This window comes from Erinaceus europaeus, chromosome 10 (genome assembly GCF_950295315.1).
Source record: "Erinaceus europaeus chromosome 10, mEriEur2.1, whole genome shotgun sequence".
Lineage (NCBI taxonomy): Eukaryota > Metazoa > Chordata > Mammalia > Eulipotyphla > Erinaceidae > Erinaceus > Erinaceus europaeus.
Window position 1 is genome coordinate 118,714,865 of NC_080171.1, and position 20,920 is coordinate 118,735,784.

At 42.6% G+C, this 20,920-nt stretch overlaps 1 protein-coding gene across 6 annotated transcripts in view; it reads right to left on the bottom strand.

The window, feature by feature from the left end:
* Positions 1 to 20,920, bottom strand: part of ANKRD12 (ankyrin repeat domain 12) — a 99,989-nt gene that overhangs the window by 70,826 nt on the left and 8,243 nt on the right. For all 6 annotated transcript variants that reach the window (XR_009552153.1, XR_009552154.1, XM_060200676.1 and 3 more), the window contains exon 2: positions 3,193 to 3,326. Coding sequence is in view for 4 of the 6 variants with exons in the window: in XM_060200676.1 (XP_060056659.1) it covers positions 3,193 to 3,279 (87 nt within the window). In the remaining 2 variants the exon portion in view is untranslated. The remainder of the gene's footprint in view (positions 1 to 3,192; positions 3,327 to 20,920) is intronic.

The following is a 20,920-nucleotide window of genomic DNA, read 5'->3' on the forward strand; positions in this document are numbered from 1 at the left end:
CAGTTGGCCCCACTGTGCCTGAATAAAAGTCAAGGCAGGGTAATCAGGCTTCCGACTGGCTACCTTGAATAACTTCAGCAAGTTCTTGGGAATAAGCATGTTTCTCTAGTTGCCTGGTGTAGGCTCTGGGGTGGCTTGGGAGCAGAAGAACAGTAGCCCAAAGTGGGAAAGAGAGGCTAACTAAACTGGTATGAACATAAAGGCCAAGTCACAAGCGCGCTGTTTACTTTCTCTAGAAACTAGCCGTCTGGGTGGGATAGATTCCCCAGGTCAGCAAGCCCCAGATGTAAAAAGGCACAGTTATTGCAAACTTTAATAATAATAACTCTAATGAGCTGCCTTACATGGGTGAATCTTTGTTTTTAATAAATGAACCTAAGAAAAACATCAAGATGGCCTTTCTCACGTTCACCGACATAAGCAGAGGTACTGTTCTATTACTACCTGTCCAAAGAGAGCCGTGCACTCCTGTCTATAGCAGCACTGTCTGTAATACCTCAAACATGGAAACGACTCAGATGCCAGGTGAGCATTTAAAAAAGTTGTAGCATATATACTCACAATGGAATACTATTTGGCTATTAAGACTTATATAATCATCTCTGTCTCAGTGTGGATGGAATTTGAAGGAATCGCATAAGGGGAGATTAGGCAGAAGGAAAAAGATGAGTAGCAGATGATCTCACGTATAGGTGCAACTTAAGAAACAAGGAGGAAAAAGCAAACCACAAGGTGAAACCCGGATTGGAGAAGGTCTGCTGCAGGAAGGACACAGGGGAAGGGTCTGAGAGGGCAATGACGACTCAGTACGCAATGCAGACAGGCTGAGTTGTTGGTGGGATTGGTGTGCTAACGGCTATCACAGAACGATGAAAAACTGTACCCATGATAACTGTCTTACAAATCATTACTTCCCTAATAAAACACTAAGAAAAAGATACTGTTCTATTCCATAAAAGAAGAGAAGCCAATCTGATGATAACTTTTATTGTTTAGGGTGACAAATAATTTTTCCTTCAGGACAAAGGTCAGGTGGGCTTGTCCATGATAAAAATCTGAAGTTTAGGGAGCCGGATGGCAGTGCAGCGGGTTAAGTGCACGTACACTGAACTTCTCTGTTCCAGTCTCTTGGAAACAGAGCTGGCAGTCAGCTGAGGTCAAGAACAAACACCTCATCACAGACCCCTGCAAGCGTCAACCCGGCTTTGACCTAGCACGTTATGATTGGGCCCTCCTCAATCGCTATCGAACAGGCCATGGCCGGTGCGCCGCTATGTTCCATCGCTGGGGAGCCAGAGACGACCCGAACTGCCCCTGCGGCTCCAGACAGACTATGACCCACATAGTCAACGACTGCCACCTCTCCAGATTCAAAGGAGGTCTCGAAACTTGACATCAGGCTCAACCTGACGCTGTTGACTGGCTACGGAAGAAGGGCAAACGCTAGAAGAAGAAGAAGTGCACGTAGCTCAAAGTGCAAGCACCGGAATAAGGATCCCGGTTCAAGGCCCTGGCTCCCCAACTGGAGGGGAGTCACTTCACAGGCGGTGAAGTAGGTCTGCAGGTGTCTGTCTTTCTCTCCCCCTCTCTCCATTTCTCTCTGTCCTATCCAACAACAACATCAATAACTACAACAACAATAAAAAACAACAAGAGCAACGAAAGGGAAAATAAATATTAATAAAACATCTGACGTTTACTTGGGTGCTACGCTGTTTTGCCACGTGTGGGAGCCAGACTTCAGTCCAGTACCCACCACATTTAAGGAATCTCCAGTGCTGTGGTATTTTCCCCCTCTCTGTAGCTCTGTCTTGATCTTTCTATCTGAAAAATTCAAGCTGGAGCACTGAAACCCTAGAGCACTGAAACCCTAAAGAAAGTAAATAAATGATCTGGTGTTTCTCTACTTTAGTGCAACACATGCATGTGTACTTGGCATGCAGCTGCGAGTGGCTGTATATGTACATACAAATTGCATCTATAGTTGTTGCCTGGCCTTCTTTGTGAGAAATGTGGCTTGGAGAACAAGTACAGATGTTAACACATAGCTAGGACAATTGCTACGAGCTACAGAATTTCCTGTATGTTTTGATCCAGGAGCCTTAACAAGCCTGCCAACATTCATGAAATTGATCAGTTTGCTGTTAGGGGAGGATAAAACTTTAGATCCTTCACAGCTCTGACAAGGCAATTTCTTTTTTTTTTTTAATATTTTTTTAAAAAAATATTTATTCCCTTTTGTTGCCCTTGTTGTTTTTTTATTGTTGTAGTTGTTGTTGATCTCGTTGTTGTTGGATAGGACAGAGAGAAATGGAGAGAGGAGGGGAAGACAAAGAAGGGGAGAGAAAGATAGACACCTGCAGACCTGCTTCACCGCCTGTGAAGTGACTCCCCTGCAGGTGGGGAGCTGGGGGCTCGAACCAGGATCCTTACACTGGTCCTTGTGCTTAGCGCCACCTGCGCTTAACCCGCTGTGCTACCGCCTGACTCCCAACAAGGCAATTTCTATTTTCACTATCTTATATGCATTTTTAACTTTCATCAATGAGCATGAACTAGCTAATCTCGTCACTTAGGTAAGAACTGATGTCTGAACAACACTGATGATAAAAATGCGCAGGGACTATACAGAAGATTAAAATGATTAATACACACTCTTTCACACTTTATGATATCAACGCAAGTTTTAGCTATTAAAGGCTCTATGATATTGAGCAAATAGTAAATATTAATTTATAGCTAAAAATTATAGTGGAGAAATTTCTAACCCAAAACTAATGGAAAAAAAAAATTCCACATATTAGCAGTAAAAGGATGAACATTTGAGGAATCACAAGCAGACATTTGATAAGTCCTTGACTATTGTGACACTTAATGAGTAATAGAAATACTTTAGATAATCTATTTACATAATTAAACAACCATCCATTTATTTCTAAAAGTTTCATGGAAGAAAAGCATGTAAGTCAGAAGTCAACTTCCAGGCCAACAGCTCACAAAGAAAATGAATTAGGAATCAGGAGATAGCTCGGTGCGTACGGCACATGCTCTCCCTATCACCGTCCCTCTCTTAGAAAGAAAATTCAAACTCAGGCTACAGAGGCTGTTGGTGGAATGTCAGGGTCCGTGCCTTGCGCAGCAGTCTTTATCTCAGTAGCTAGCGAGTCAACAAGTCATCGGGTGATCAGGTACCTTTCTTCCGCACGGCTTCTCTACCATACTGCTGTCACTGTCAGAATTTTCGCTCTGCACTGGTTTTGGGAACCCAGATCTGGGCATCTTAGAGCTGTTCAGCTAGTTCTTCTATCAGTCTTCGCATCCTGGATCTGTAAAGAACAGACAGCTGAGGGTTATTTGTACACACACGTAATAAAACCGAGCCTACATTGAGGCATCACAGTTATCACACTTTCTATTTTCTCTATCAACTATCAGGCATTTAGTCACTTTTTGAATAACTACCAGTTTACTGCCTTCATGTTAATCATAATGTACAGTAATTATCACTTCATGTTTCCTTGTCCTTCCAATTTTTAAGCATATGTCCCATTCTGTAGGATGATGTACAGAAGGAGAAACATGATATTAACCATTTCAGTTTCCTATAAATGAATTATCACAGTTCTAAAAGATGTCATATAGTATCAACGTGAATGACTAAAACTCAAGAAAATCTGATCAGAAGGTTAGTAAAATCCATTTTATTGGTGCTTTAAAATGTTTCTTTTTCCGAAAAACAAGACCAAAAGTCCTATCAATTATAAACTACCAAAATGAGATTAATTGAATGTAGTCAAATGAAGAGCATATTCCAACTCTCTCTCACACACACACTCACACACACACACAAACTCACACACACACATACTCACACACACTCACACACATACACACACTCACACACATACACACACTCACACACACATACTCACATACACATAAACACACACTCACACACACATACACACACACATACTCACACACACACTCAAACACACATACACACATTCACACATACACACACACACACACACACACACACACCCTCTCTCTCTCTCTCTCTCTCTCTCTCTCACTGCCGCAGTCCAAATAATTCAATGCTTTGATTTTACAATGGAAGGAACCTTTTTTTTTTTTTCCTCCAGGGTTATTGCTGGGCTCGGTGCCTGCACCATGAATCCACCGCTCCTGGAGGCCATTTTTCCCCCTTTTTGTTGCCCTAGTTGTTGCTGGAGGGAACCTTTTAAAAACACTACACACAAGAGGTAGATTTTACTCAGTTAAACTGCTTCAACTATTACCACAAAGACATTTTTATAAAGAACTGCCACTGAAACTATCCTGTATAAGCCTTACAGAGTTAGTTATATGTCTTGTATAAACAAAACTTTTAAACCAAAAACAAAAGTGAACTCTACAATATCAGTAAGAATTAGACCAGTTTAAGACCATAAAGATAAAATAACATCTGTTAAATGAAGCAAGGTAAATTATTATAAATAAAAATGACAAATATTTTTGAGAAAATTATATGCAGTAATAATATTACGTTAACAGACTGTTAGGAAAAATATTTTTCTTTTTTTCTTTTTGTTCCCTGATGTTCAAAATTTCTGCTATAGGGTTGGCAAGACAGCTCACCTGGATAAAGCATACTATACTTTAGTAACATTATTAGAAAATTTCAGCACTAGCAACATAAAAAATCCAAACATTAGGATTATTTCCCAGAAATGTTACTCAACAAGTAATAAGCTATTAAACCACACTTTAGGTCTTAGGTCTGAGATATATGTACTATAGTCATTAGAGTAATCACTATAGAAGTTATATAAAGAGATAACCCAAATCATATCGTATAAAATTAAAATGCATTCCTTTCTCCCTTTTTTTCTCTTTCACTCCCTCCCTCCTCCTCTCATTCATGGTGCTGGGGCCTCATGTGTATGATATTTCACCACTCCTGGGTCTCTTTTTCATAAAGATAGCAGCGAGGTAGAGAGATGAAGAGAGACAAAGACAAAGGAGAGACATTGCAGAACCAGGACTTTCCCTGGCACCAGTGGTACTCTTACTTGAGTCTGAGCCGTGTGTGTGGCAAGACAGGCTCTCTACCTGCTGTGTTATCTCCCGAGCCCGTAAGTGGAACAGTTTTATTATTTATTTATTTATTTATTTATTTATTTATTTTGAAAGATTTTGAGAGAAACTGAGAGGGGGAGACAGAGAGAGACAGAGAGACACCTGCAGCACTGCTTCACCACTCATGAAGCTTCCCCCCCACAGGTGGGGCCTAGGGACTGGGAGCTTGAACCTGGGTCACTGTACATGGTAATCAGTGCACTTAACTAGGTGTACCACAACCTGGTCCCACTAAATGGAATAGTTTTGCATGTACAAGGTACCTAACAGAAGAAAGGAAAAGAAAAAATAAGAAATGAAAACCAGAAGGAACAAACTAAGCAGTAAAATAGGAAGTGCAATCCAAACACTTATCTGCAATTACATGACATGCAAGCAGACAAGCACAAAGACGCCAGGAAGGAAGGAGTGACTAACCTGTGCGCCACCTACAGGAAATGCATTCCAAACACAATGATGTAGGTAGAGTAAAAGTAAGAGATGGGGCGGGGTGCCGGTGCTGCACCTGGTTGAGAGTACACACTGCGGTGAGCAAGGACCTGGGTTCAAGCCCCTTACCCCCACCTGCAGGGGAAGAAGCTTCGTGAGGAGTGAAGCAGGACTGCAGGTGTCTTTCTCCCTCCCCAATTTCCTCTTCCCTCTCAATTTCTCTGTCTCTATCCACAGTAAGTAAATAAAAATATTATAAAAGTAAAAGATGGGAAACTATGCACGCTCTAGCAAAAGGAGATGTGTAGAGATGATGAGACAGAACAGACGTCGGCAGAAAGGAGGGCATCACATGCCTCTTCACGTCACATCCCTCCAGCCAACCAGGAGCACTATACACACGCCACATATCATTACTGCTCAGAAAGGCGCTTCATTAAATGTATGTGCAACTAGCCATGGGCCTGCAAAATACAGGAAGCAGTAACTGATAGGGGAAATAGATAATTCACAATTACAGTTGGAAGTTCCAACTACTCTCTGTAAGGTAAAAGAGAACTAAAAAATTCTGGGGGTCGAGCGGTAAAGCAGCGGGTTAAGTGCACATGGTGCGAAGCTCAAGGACCGGAGTTAAGGATCCCGGTTCGAGCCTCTGGCTCCCCACCTGCAGGTGAGTCCCTTCACAACTGACTTTCTTATCTTTCTCTCCCCCTCTGTCGTGCCCTCTTCTCTCCAATTTTCTCTGTCTTATCCAACAATGACGACATCCATAACAACACCAATAACTACAACAATAATAAAAAGCCAACAAGGGCAGCAAAAGGGGAAAATGCTATATATATATTTCACCTTAATAGTCATTTACATAAAACCTTGGCCAATAATGTCCAGGTGGTGGGGTACCTGGTAAAGTGCACGAGTTACTATGCGTGAGGACCCAGGTTTAAGCTCCTGGTTCTCACTGGCTTTGGGCGGGGGGGCTGAGGGAAAAAGCAGTGGCACTGTACTGCAGGTGTGTGTCTTTCCTTTCTCCACCCGCCTATTTCTGTCTCTGTCAAATAAAAGATTTTTCTTTAAAAGGCAAAGAATGCCACTGGGAGTGGTGGAGGATTCATCACACAGGCACGAAGCTCCAGCGATTACTCTGGTGGCAAAAAAAAACCCTGCCCAATGATAGCTTCTTGTCAAAGACTCAGCAACTAGGGGGCTGGGCGGTAGCACACCCAGTTGAGCGCACATATCAGTGAGCACGAGGACCTGGATTTGAGGCCCTGCTCCCCACCTGCAGGGAGGATGCTCCACAAGTGGTAAAGCAGGTCTGCAGGTAGCTAGCTAGCTTTCTCCCACTCTCTGTCCTCTCTCAATTTCTGTCATATCTATTTTTTAAAAAGCTCACAAACTATTGACCACAATAGTTCACATCATCAATCATAGAGCAGACATTAATATGTTTAAAATAATTAAACTCACATGCAGTTTGATTGCAGACAGATGTGCCGTTAGGTCAGGTAGGGAGCAGAGGGGCAGAAACACAGGGAAAGGCACACAGAAGCAACGCTTCCTCTGTAGTGGGTGCAGGTCTGAACTGGCTCACATGCATGGCAAAGCAGATGCCCTAAGTGAACAATCTCACCAGTTCTAAGAATTATTCTTTTCTGCCATCCTTTATATCCAGGGTTGGTGGGTATATGAAGCTTGTTCTCCAGTGCCCATGACAGAAGGCTACACTGACAAACACTTGTCTGACAGACAGACAGTCTTTACTTAACAGTCTCAGATTCTGCCTTCGAAGTTTCTTGCTGTGCAGCCAGTACCCCCTTGCTCCTTGTGCCCTGCAGAGAATGTATTCATCAAGCAGCACTCACTCACTTCCAGCGCCGACCATCCAGAAAGGCATGCTATCAAAACTGACTTTCTCCATCCTCGTGCTCCACAGAAGTGAAATGCTTTCTTCATCTCCTTTTTTTTTTTTCCCTTTTTTTGGTACTGCCAAATCTATCACCGGGGTCTTGTGCCTGCACGATTCTACCACTCATGACAGACTCCTTTATTTCTTTTAAAGCATGAGAACAAGGAGAGGCTGAGGAGAGACACCACGGCACTGCTCAACCACCTGTGAACCTTGCCCCCATGCAGGTGTCCCCATGCGGTGGCCAGGGCCTTGAACCTTGGGTCATCCATTCTGCACACATAGCAAAGCATGTGCTGTTCTGGTGAGTTATGTCCAGACCCCAGTAAGCTGTCTTGTAAAACAAAATAATTCAATTCTCTCTCTCTCTCTCTCTCTCTCTAGAAGAATATTACTACTTGTGAACATCCAGGGGAAAATACTAATGATAAAAATACACTCAGAAATTGAGGATATCGCATAATGGCTATGCTAAAATACTCCCATGCCTGAGGCACCAAATGCCCCAGGTTCAATCCCCAGCACCACAATAAACTATCAGAGCTGTATGCTACGGAGAAAAAAAGGAGAGAAAGAGGAGAAAAACTAATCTAAAAACAAATAGATCTACATCTTTTTTTTTTAGCTACCTTAGGGGATGGGAGATCATTCATCTGGTGAAGTGTGCACCTTACCACACATGTCCTGGGTTCATGCCCTGGCGCAACATGGGAACACCAGGACAATAGGGGAAGCTCCGTGGACAGTAGAGAAGCACTGTTTCTCTCTCTGAGCTTTAAAATTTAAAGTGTTGGCCCGGGGCGTGGTGGTGTGAGATAATAAAAAGCAAAGGGTCAAACAAACTCTCTTACTGGTTGCCAGAGGCTGGGGAAGAGGGAAATAGGGGGCAATTGCTTAACAGGCACAGAAGCTGCTTTTGGGGGTGGTGAGAATGTTTTGGGGTTATAGATAGTGGTGACAGTTGCACAACACTGTGAAACCACTGAATTATACACTTGAAAATGAACAAAACAGAAAACTTCCAGGGTGGAGCTATAGTAACCTAGTCATGGAAAGCTGGCTCTCCTCCAGAAACAAATATCACAACAAAATAGGTCAATGAATTTCATCAAATTCTGGTAAAGAAAGGAACATCAGTATCTGAAGGTCAGTAACTGCACGTGGACAGTGGCACAGGAGGGCAAGAGACAAGGACTCAAGCAGAGAGGCAGCGCTGCTCTGCCAGCAGGTGCCGTACCTGCATCGGGGTCAGATCCACCCGGCGGGTGGACTTGAAGGGCACACTGGGAACCACTCAGCCAGAGTAAAGCATGGTCTGGTCGAGGGGCTGGGCAGTGGCCTCCTGGCTGAGTAGACACGCTACCACGTGCACGGGCCAGGTCAAGCTCCTGGTCCCCACCTGCAGGGGGTGAGGAGCTTCACGAGCTGTGGAATAGAGCTGCAAGTGCCTCCTTTCTCTCTCCATCTTTATCTCCCACTTCCCTCTCCATCTGTCTCTATCTAATGGGGTGTGTGTATGAAAAGGAGTTCAGGGGCAGGGGTAGATAGCATAATGGTTATGCAAAGAGACTCTCATGCCTGAGGCTCCAGAGTCCCAGGTTCAATCCCCCACACCACCATAACCCAGAGTTGAGCAGTGCTCTGGTTGAAAAAAAAAAAAAATTCAGGATGGTTGTTTGGAGCTAAAGAAGCCACAGGCCCTTGAGGGAACCCCAGGGAGCCTTCCAGGGTCAGGTCATCATGAAACTGAACTCTGCCCTTATGGCAGCCAGGAAGCCTCCCAAAGTCTAAGGTGTCCCAAGAGCCATCCAATCACTGGTAAATAGGGTCAGACTACCCTCCTGGCGGGAAAGTGACTTTGACCTCACTGCAGAGCCCCAGTTTTAGGAATCAGTCTGAGAAGAGGTCTCAGATCTTCCTAACTCTCCCGACTAGAGCTCTGTCTAAGGGGCAACAGGTTTCATCAGTTCTTCAAAACTCCTTTCAGCTGCAACTCACATACAAAACAGAACACAGCACCAACTGCTGGCCAACAAAAAACTAAACCAGACTGGTACAACTAGGAAAAGGCTGGTTCTGCAACAGCAAAGTGCGAGCCAGAAACTTAATGACGCAGACACAGAACAACTATCATCAGAGAAAGAATTTAGGGCATACATTGTCAGGAAATTTGAAATTCATGACTTCAAAGAGTCAGCTGATAGGAAACCTTGAAAACAGAACCACAGGTGTGAAGGACACTTTGAATACACTCCAGTCTCAAACTGCAAGTCAAAGAAGTAGATTCACCGATTTAGAAGTGAGACTGAGAAGACAGAAACAGAAGCTGTAAACTGGCCACAGAGCCCCAGCCATGAGGATCTTTTGCATAAACATGATGCTGTGAGCTTAGCTCTATTAACTGGAATTTTAAATGATATGGAATTAAAATTCCACAACAAATTCAGTCCTTGGAAAGAGATTATGCGTTCTTCACCACAGCTTCCCAAAGGCTGGTTTTCATGCAGCTACCTGATAATATTTTCCCACAAAAATATGGTGGCTGACTTGCAGATGCAGGAATTAGTATCATAAAAATTACAATTTTGTGGGAGTCAGGCAGTAGCACAGTGGGTTAAGTGCATGTGGCGCAAAGCACAAGGATCAGCATAAGGTTCCCAGTTCGAGTCCCCGGCTCCCCACCGGCAGGTGAGTCGCTTCACAGGCGGTGAGGCAGGTCTGCAGGTGTCTGTCTTTCTCTTCCCCTCTCTCCATTTCTCTCTGTCCTATCAACAACAAAGACATCAATAACGACAACAATAACTACAATAATAAAACGAGGACAACAAAAGGAATTAAATATATATTTTTTTTAATTACAATTTTTGTGCAGCGGGTTAAGTGCACACGGTGCGAAGCTCAAGGACTGGAGTAAGGATTCCGAGTCAAGCCCCCGGCTACCCAACTGCAGGGGAGTCACTTCACAAGCGGTGAGGCAGGTCTGCAGGTGTCTGTCTTTCTCTCCCCCTCTCTCCATTTCTCTCTGTGCAATCCAACAATGACAACATCAATAACAACAAAAACAAAAAAACAAGGGCAACAAAAGGGGAAAATAAATATATAAATATACATTTAAAAAAAAAATCACAATTTTGCGCCGGTTAAATAGCTCACTTAGATAGTGTGCTGATTTGCCATGTGCACGGCATGGGTTTGAGCTGGGCCTCCATTACACTGAAGGAAGCTTCTGTGATGTGGTTTCTACCACTCTCTGCCTCCCTTTCTTCTCTGTCTCTGGCTCCCCCCTCACACACACACACACACGTCTGTCTGTCTGTCTCTCACTCTCTCTCTCTCTCTCTCTATATATATATATATACTAGTTTACTAAAGATAAAACAGTCACATACCTTAATATAAACTGCCAAATGTGCATAAATCTGCCCAGAATACTGACGGTATGTTATATGCAGATCCATACTTGTATAATAACCACATACTACTTAAAATAATCAGCAAATGCAAGAAAACCAATAGATCCTCTTCCTCTTGGTTTGCACTGAAGAACTACAGCCTCTGGGTAGAACCCAAGGGTTGAAGAATGAGAGGACAAATGGGTTGATTCAGACTGCGTAAGGATACCGGTTCAAGCCCTGACTCCCCACCTACAGGGGAGTCGCTTCACAAGTGGTGAAACAGGTCTGCAGGTGTCTGTCTTTCTCTCCCTCTCTGCCTTCCCCTCCTCTCTCCATTTCTCTCTGTCCTATCCAACAATGACGGCAACAATAATAATAACTACAGCAATAAAACAACAAGGGCTAAAAAGGGGATAAATAAAATAATAAAAAAAATAATTAAAAAAAAGAGTTCTCTTATGGTGGCCAGGTAGTAGTGCACCTGGTTAAGCATACACACTACAGTGCACAAGGACCTGGGTTCAAGCCCTTGGTCCCCACCTGCAGGGGGAAAGCTTCATGAGTGGTGAAGCAGGGCTGTTCCTGCTTTCCAACCATGTCACCAGGAGAGCAAAGACAAGAGAAAGATTTAAAACTGAAGTTCAATCCAGCTAAATACAGGCTGCACTGTGGGTAGGTGCAGAACCTGAACACGGCAGATCAATCAAAAGGCTATGCAAAGTAAGTACATTATCAATTGTCAGTAAATTGGACTTAACTCTATGTGTCTATTACTTTCAAACTTCCAAAGGTAAACCTACAGTATAGAACAATATTAAGCTAGTCCAGTTGCTAGAAAAATCTACTAATATTTATTAATGCTAGCAAAATCTAAAATAAAATATATTAAGAATAATTTGGCAAAGTTAAAAATTTGCCTGGTGACTTGGCTTCTCATAATTCTTTCTAGGGAACCTTTTGGTTTTCAAATTCCTCGCTTTAAATAAGATATACTCCAGCACTAAATATATTTTCTCTCTCTTTTTTTTAAAAATATTTATTCCCTTTTGTTGCCCTTATTGTTTTATTATTGTAGTTATTATTGTTGTTGTCGTTGTTGGATAGGACAGAGAGAAATGGAGAGAGGAGGGGAAGACAGAGAGGAGGCGAGAAAGATAGACACCTGCAGACCTGCTTCACCGCCTGTGAAGCGACTCCCCTGCAGGTGGGGAGCCGGGGTTCGAACCGGGATCCTTACGCCGGTCCCTGCGCTTTGCGCCACCTGCGCTTAACCCGCTGCGCTACAGCCCGACTCCCTCTTTTTTTTTTTTTTACCGCCACATTTTTTCCTCAAGGTAGGAAGTGGGAGTTTACTTTAATGACCTTTTCCATTTCAGCTGTATTAGATAATATTTTTAAATGATTCCTAATAACAAGATTTTTTAAATTGCCAAATTATCTTGGTATACAGGACCATGTCTAACAATACACTTAAGAGTTTCTCAAGAGTAACACACCCAGTTGCTCTTTATCATCACAGATCTGACCTGGCACGTATTTATTCCTAGAATTGTTATAATGGATATGAATGTAAATATTCATCAGCAATACAGAATAGACACAAATGGCCTCTAAGGTTGAGTTTCTGAAAATAAGTTGGCAAGTCTGTCTAACCTCTACATGGTTCTAAACTGTGCAGCTTCTGAGGACCAGCAGAGGGCCACAACAGGTCAGAGAAAATGGTCAGGCAACTGTACATCTCTTCTAACAGGGAGCTGAAAGGAGTCACTGGTGTTCAAAATTGTGATCTAACGGCAGCTACATACTCACTGCACAGTCAGCTTTTAAAGGGGGTCAGGAGGAAACATCCAAGGCCTGGAGACTAGAAGCACCCACAATTTAGAATTCTGTCAGTGACTTTATCTTCTTGCAAAATGGTGTTTCAGAGGCCCAAATCAGTCAAAATAACTTAGCAATTTAGCACTTCCTTTCAGAACCATTGCTTCATGCAGCTACCAGATTAACTTCCCAAAATGAGTACTTCAATTTTTTCCCTGCTTTTTTGACATAATAGTGTTGAAGTCTAACTTCATTTCACCTAGATTTTGAGGAAGATTTCTAACATGTAATTTCCCACTACCTGTGTCAGGATCTTATTTTCAACTACCTTCTTTAGATATTCAGATAACTATTACAGTATTTTACTACAGCTGAAATGGAAAAGGTCACTGAAGTAAACCTTGAGAGAAACAAAATTAAACAGGTGTAAAGAAGTGGAAAACCACTGTTGGGCAAAGTTTACACGAGAGGTAAAGGAGAATTTCCCTGAAGAGTAAGGAAGTGCATCAAAAAAAGCCACATAGGAAGCTTCAATCGAATCTGCAATGTTTAATTCCTTTCCTTTTTGAGGTCACAGCTTCACAGTTCCGAGAGAGACAGGGAGGCAGAGGGAAACTACTGAAGCTTCCTCTCTCCAGAGCTGTGAGGGTCAGCCTACAGCCCTGGGTAGAGGACGTAACAAAGTGCACCGCTTATGGGGAGAACAGGCGCCATCTGAACATCTGAAATATTTCAAAATAAAAAGGTTTCTGGTATCGTTAACTTTGACCTCGTTCTGCCCCTCAGAAAACAAGCATGCCTGGTGACATTCCAAATGGTACTCATAACTCAATCTCAAATAATAGCACAACTCACTTTACAGCTTTATTATTATTATTATTATTATTATTTTTTTTTTTTGCCTCCAGGATTATTGCTGGGGCTCAGTGCCTGCACCATGAATCCACTGCTCCTGGAGGCCATTTTTCCCCCTTTTGTTGCCCTTGTTGTGGTTATTATTGTTGATGTCATTATTGTTGGATAGGACAGAGAGAAATGGAGAGAGGAGGGGAAGACAGAGAGGGGGAGAGAAAGACAGACACCTGCAGACCTGCTTCACCGCCTGTGAAGCGACTCCCCTGCAGGTGGGGAGCTGGGGGCTCGAACCGGGATCCTTCCGCCTGTTCTTGTGCTTCACGCCATGTGTGCTTAACCTGCTGTGCTACCGCCCAACCTCTCACTTTACAGCTTTTAAAGTTATGGATTGATCTGCCAAAGCCCATGTTCAGTGGGGAAGCAATGATAGAAGCCAGACCTTCCACCTTCTGCATCCCATAATGATCCTGGGTCCATGCTCCCAGACTGATAAAAGAATAGGAAAGCTACCAGGGGAGGGGATGGGATACAGAGTTCTGGTGGTGGGAATTGTGTGGAGTTGTACCCCTCTTATCCGATGGTCTTGTCAGTGTTTTCTTTTTATAAATAAAAAATTTTTTTTAAATGCTGGAGACTTATTTTAGCCTCAAATGGAAGAATTTTAAATAGCTTCTATCATTAAGTGTTGTTTTTATCAGAATATAAGAGATCTAGGATGAAAGACAAAGCATTAAAAAACAAAACAAAACCCAGACTCACTTTCTAAATGTAAACCAGTAACTCTGGAAATAAATCATCTTTCCCTACCTACAAATTTTTAATTGGTTACAGGTTGCTGACGTTCATACCCTATGAGATAACAATGCTAACAGAAGTATTAATTTATATTTCTTTAAATACTTATTACATGTGAGAGTTCCACACAAGACACACAGCATAATTTCTAATCCATTCCAACCATAACTCAACAACTGGGTGAGTTACAATACTACTCCAACCATAGCCAAAACTGGAGCTTCCATGACTTTACATTAAGCCATATTTGAGTCCTTATCTACTGTATTACTTTATGAGTCTCCCACTCTTTCTTTAACTTAAATGTAAGCACAAGAATTCAGAATAACTGTACTTTTCTAAATTGATACATACATACTACTAGACCGACAAGAGTTGACTGAGAATGATAAACATGACCAGAAAGGGCACAGAACTGTTAAGTTAGATCCTGAGTTTGATCTCCAGCACCACATATGCCAGACTGGTGCTCTAACCTCTCTTCTTCTTCTAGCGTCTGCTGACATGCAGTAAATAAATCTTTTAAAATGTTAATGAAGGGCCAATGCTGAGTTAATTCATTGCATTTTAATAGGTTAAAAAAGGTCAGGGGGGAGTCGGGCAGAAACGCAGCAGGTTAAGTGCAGGTGGCACAAAGCACAAGGACTGGCTTAAGGATCCTGGTTCGAGCCCCCGGCTCCCCATCTGCAGGGGAGTCGCTTCACAGGCGGTGAAGCAGGTCTGCAGGTGTCTGTCTGTCTTTCTCTTCCCCTCTCTCCATTTCTCTCTGTCCTATCCAACAATGATGACATCAACAACAATAACTACAACAACAATAAAAAAAACAAGGGCAACAAAAGAGAAAATAAATATTTAAAAAAAGAAAAAAAAAAGGTCAGGGGTGGTCTGGGAGGTGGCACAGTGGATAAAGCATTGGACTCTCAAGTGTGATGTCCTGAGTTCGATCCCCAGCAGCACATGTACCAGAGTGATGTCTGGTTCTTTCTCTCTCCTCCTATCTTTCTCATGAATAAATAAAATCTTAAAAAAAAAGTCAGGGGGCCAGGTGGTGGTGCAACTGGTTTAGCACACATTACCATGTTCAAGGATCTGGGTTTAAGCCCCCATCCCCATCTGCAGGGTGTTCAGGGTGAAGTGGTGAAGCAGTGCTGCAGGTGTCTCTCTCTCTCACATGCTTCCCTCTTGATTTTTGGCTGTCTCTACCCAATAAATAAATAAAGATACACACACACACACACACACACACACACACACACATTTTTCCCCCTCCAAGGTTATTGCTAGGGCTCGGTGGAATCCACTGCTCCTGGAGGCTATTTTTTCCCCTTTTGTTGTCCTTGTTGTTTAACATTGTTGTGGCTATTATTGTTGTTGTCGTTACTGGATAGGACAGAGAGAAATCGAGAGAGATGGGGAAGACAGAGAGGGGGAGAGAAAGACACCTGCAGACCTGCTTCAGCGCAGGGCCAGTGGTGGCACACTTGACTGAGTGTGCATGTTACCATGTGCAAGGAGCCAGTCCAAGCCACAGAACCCCCTGCAGGGGAGCTTCACAAGTGGTGAAGCAGGGCTGCAGGTGTCTCCTCTCCATACTTCTCTCCCTTTTCCCTCTCAATTTCTCTGTCTCTATCAAATAAAATAATAAACTTTTAAAAAGACAACCATCAGCCTTTGACATTCCTTTAAAAATATACATCAAGCACTGAGCTTAAATGTCCAAGTTTTTCTTGATTTTTCATCTTTTTGTGTAGAACAATTTTACTGTTTCAAATGCATAGCTTCTCTCCCCAGAACACATATAACTGAAAAATATACAACAAGACATAGAAACGTATACAGAAACGCCCTTTAATTATGGACCTTAAAATAATAGTTTATTCCTGCTAGATTTGAAGTCCCACACAACCAGACTGTCTTCTTCAGGTATGTGCTTACCACTAGAGCTAAACATTTTCTGTTTGTTTTGGATAGACGGAACTGAGAGGGGGTGGGGAAGGATAGGGAGAGAGAATGGGGGAGGCACCTGCAGCACAATTTCACTGCTTGTGAAGCTTCCTCCCCAGCCCCTGCAGGCAGGAGCCTGGGGCTTGGACTTGCGTCCCTGTACACTGTAATGTGTGCACTCAACCAGGTGACCCACCACCCAGCCCCCAAGAGCTAAATAATTTCAGTGATCTCTTTGACTAGAATTGGAAGTCCATACACCTTCTAGGTTTCTTTTTCTTTTTTTTCTTTTTTTTTGCCTCCAGGGTTATTGCTGGGCTCAGTGCCTGCAGTATGATTTCACTGCTCCTGGAGGCCATTTTTTCTCCTTTTTGTTGCCCTTGTTTATTGTTGTTGCTATTACTGTTGTTACTCCCGTCACTGTTGTTGGATAGGACAGAAAGAAATGGAGAGAGGAGGGGAAGACAGAGAGGGGGAGAGAAAGACAGACACCTGCAGACCTGCTTCACTGCCTGTGAAGCGACCCCCCTGAAAGTGGGGAGCCAGGGGCTCGAACTGGGATTCTTATGCCCGTCCCTGTGCTTTGCGCCGTATGTGCTCAAAGTGCTGCCTAGCCCTACCTTCTAGATTTCTTTTCTTTCTCCTTTTTATAATTTTTTAAAATTTATTTCCTAACAAGTCTGTCCCACCCGGGAAGTTCTTGTATATATATAATATTAATCTCCCATCCTAATAACCATTACCTATTTCATCTACCAGTCAACTTTTCTTATCTAGTCCCATTTTATTCATGCCAATCAGACCACTGTCCTGTACTGACGTGGGGTGTTTGGGTCTTTGAACTAATATATGCCAAACTGTGAGACAACGTGATCAAGTTTGGAGGTCGAATAGTGTTCAAGGCAGACGCAATCCATGTATTCACAGGACTTACCATATTCCTTTCTATACCGACTAGAGAACAATTTACACGAGCAAATATGGCCCTCTTATTTCATTTTTAGTTTCTTTTTGATATATTTATCTTTATTAATTCTTAAGGAAGGATTAAGGAATGGGGAAACACAGCACTGCTTATGAAGCTTCCCCCCACAGTTGGGGGCCAAGGGCTTGAACCCGGGTACTGGTGTATGGCAACACGTCTACTCATCTGTGCCCTCCTATTTCATATAACTATGTTTTTTTTAAAATATTTATTTTATTTATTTATTCCCTTTTGTTGCCCTTGTTGTTTTATTGTTGTAGTTATTATTGTTGTTGTCGTTGTTGGATAGGACAGAGAGAAATGGAGAGAGGAGGGGAAGACAGAGAGGAGGAGAGAAAGATAGACACCTGCAGACCTGCTTCACCGCTTGTGAAGCGACTCCCCTGCAGGTGGGGAGTCGGGGTTCGAACAGGATCCTTATGCCGGTCCTTGTGCTTTGCGCCACCTGTGCTTAACCCGCTGCGCTACAGCCCGACTCCCATAACTATGTTTTGATCATTGAATGCAAACCCTTAGGAAGACAGACTATAATACTGTCTTTGTATGTCTTCAAGACACAGTCCAATTATGTTAATTTTGTGCATAAAAACATTTATGTAAAATTTGTTTTAACTATGCAGTATCTAATTTTTCTTTGTTTTTTTTTTTTCTGGAATGTTAAGCTTTATTCAGGGAAATTAAGAATACACATGCTCGGGGCCAGGTGGTGGTGCACCTGGTTGAGCGCACACATTACAGTGCCCAAGGACCCTGGTTTGATCCCCTGGTCCCCACCTGCAAGAGGAAAGTTTCATGAGTGGTGAAGGACTGCAGGTGTCTCTCTATCTTTCTCTCTCTCCCCTCTCAATTTCTGAGTACCTCTATCCAATAAATAAATAAAGATAATAAATTTAAAAATAAAAAAAGAATACACACTGCTACTTTAACGATGACTCTTTAGTCACTATCAGGCCACCCCATCAGCTGGGGCCCTAATCGGGGAGTCCTGAGATTCCCAAACAGACATGATGGGCCTAAGACCTCGAATAAATCCCTCTCTCCATTGTTACAGGTCATCTATCAGGAACAACACAATAGACCCCTTTGTGGGCCCCCATAGGACCTTGCCCTCAACTTGGATCAACAATGGTAGAGAATGATCTATCCTCTGAAGGGAGGCTGGACAACATACTCTATGCTGCACCTGAGGAAGATGGGTCAATACTGGGGCAGCTTGGAATGTGCCTACTGATGACCACAGATGTGAGCTCAGATCTAGAGGGATGCAGAGGTCACATAGGCTCCCAAGCTGATTATGGGCCCCAGATGACATCAAATCGATAGGGTTTACAGTCAACAATATTTATACTCCTTTCCCATATTAGGGAGCTACTCTTCCCTGATCCAGCTTTCTGGTCCTTCTTCCAACCATGACATCATCTCCCTGGACAATAACTTGGATCCACATGCATATCAGATTTCAGACGCAGGGGAAAAAGAAAAAAAAAAGTAGTATAGCCACAGGCCCTTTGGAATATAACTAAAATATGCCTACTAGCTACCTACAAAAAACGGAGACACTCCCGCCCCACCCCAACTCTTCATCTGCACTATTCCAGCCTTTAGGTCCATGATTGGTCAACAATTTGTTTGGCTTTGTATGTTAACTCTCTTTTCAGCCACCAAGTTCCAGATGCTGACCAGACTTCCCTGGATAGACAACCCCACCAATGTGTCCTGGAGCTCAGCTTCCCCAGAGCCCTGCCCCACTAGGGAAAGAGAGAGACAGGCTGGGAGTATGGATCGACCCGTCAACACCCATGTTCAGCAGGGAAGCAATTACAGGTAAAGCCAGATCTTCCACCTTCTGCATCCCACAATGATAATGGGTCCATGCTCCCAGAGGGTTAAAAAATAGGAAAGCTATCAGGGGAGGTGGTGGGAACTGTGTGAAGTTGTACCCCTCTTTTCCTATGGTTTAGTCAATGTTTCCTTTTTATAAATAAAATAATAAAAAAAAGAATACACATACTGGAGTACAGGAGTACACATGGGCAGAGAGAGAGAGACCATCAACTTTTATGTACTTCTTTTTTTTCAATATTTATTTTCCCTTTTGTTGCCCTTGTTTTTTATTGTTCTTGTAGTTATTGTTGATGTTACTGATGTCATCATTGTTAGATAGGACAGAGAGAAATGGAGAGAGGAGGGAAAGACAGAGAGAGGGAGAGAAAGACACCTGCAGACCTGCTTCACCACGTGTGCCCTGCAGGTGGGAGAGGGGGCTGGAACCAGGCTGGTCCTTGCGAACTTTGATGGATTTCTAAGGCCCTGCCTTCACATCCTTTCTTTCTTTTGTGAAAACAATTTTTTAAATTTTTATTTATAAAAAGAAAACACTGACAGAACCATAGGATAGGAGGGGTACAACTCCACACAATTCCCACCACCAGAACTCTGTATCCCAGCCCCTCCCTTGATAGCTTTCCTGTTGTTTAACCCTCTCTGGCTGATGGTGCTGGGGATTGAACCCTGGACTTCAATCTCAGGCATGAGAGTCTGTTTGCATAACCATTATGTTGTCTGCCCTGCTTATTATGTTTATTTTAGCTGCAATACTTGAACACTATGGCAAAACTTAGAAATTAAAAAGTAAAATAATAAAAAAATATTTGCTTTAAAATTCAGCATTCAGGGGGAGTCCGGCCCTAGTGCAACAGTTTAAACGCACGTGGTGTGAAGCAAGGACCGGCATTAAGGAGCCCGGTTCAAGCCCCCAGCTCCCCATCTGCAGGGGAGTCGCTTCACAAGTGGTGAAGCAGGTCTGCAGGTGTCTGTCTTTCTCTCCCCCTCTGTCTTCCTCTCTGTCCTATCTAACAATGACAACATCATTAACAACAACAATAACTACAACAACAATAAAAAAGCAAGGGCAACAAAAAGGAAAAATAAATAAAGAAAAAGCAAATTATAAATAAAATTTAACATTCAGTATCCATTAATATTGAGAACAGATCATTCCAGACCTTATTAAAACACATATACCAGGGATGGAAAGGTAGCACATTGGTTATAACAAGAGAATTCCATGCCTGAGGCATCAAAGGCCTTGAGTTCAATCCCCAGCACCACCATAAGCCAGTGTTAAGCTGTGTTCTATTAAAAAAAATAAAATAAGATAAAAATATTTAACAATACAATAAAGCTCTGAGGCAGTCATAATAAAAACGCAAAATAAAAAGACACTAGGGCCAGGATGGTGCAGTGGTAGCGCACCACAGATGGTCCAGTTCTAGCCCTTAGCACGGTCTTGTGCCAGAGCTGAGCAGTGCTCTGGTCTCTCACCTCTCATGAAAATAAATGAGTATATGCTTTTAAATGTCTAGAAACTATTGAAAATCACTGATTTCTACTCCATGAAATTTGAGTAAGAAGAGAAGAGAAGCTAAAGAACATGAAGTGTGATCTGAATATGAAGTGTGAATTCACAAAAGGAAAAACTCAAATGATTTATACCTCTAAATAGCAACTAAAGATCTACTTTCTTGTTAACTAAAATCAAAAGCATTCAAGTCACAGTTAAAAATAAAAACCTTAAAATACACTATCAAAGTAGTAATATGTAGTATACACATACTGAAATTGTTAATCAGCAACAGGTAGGTAAAA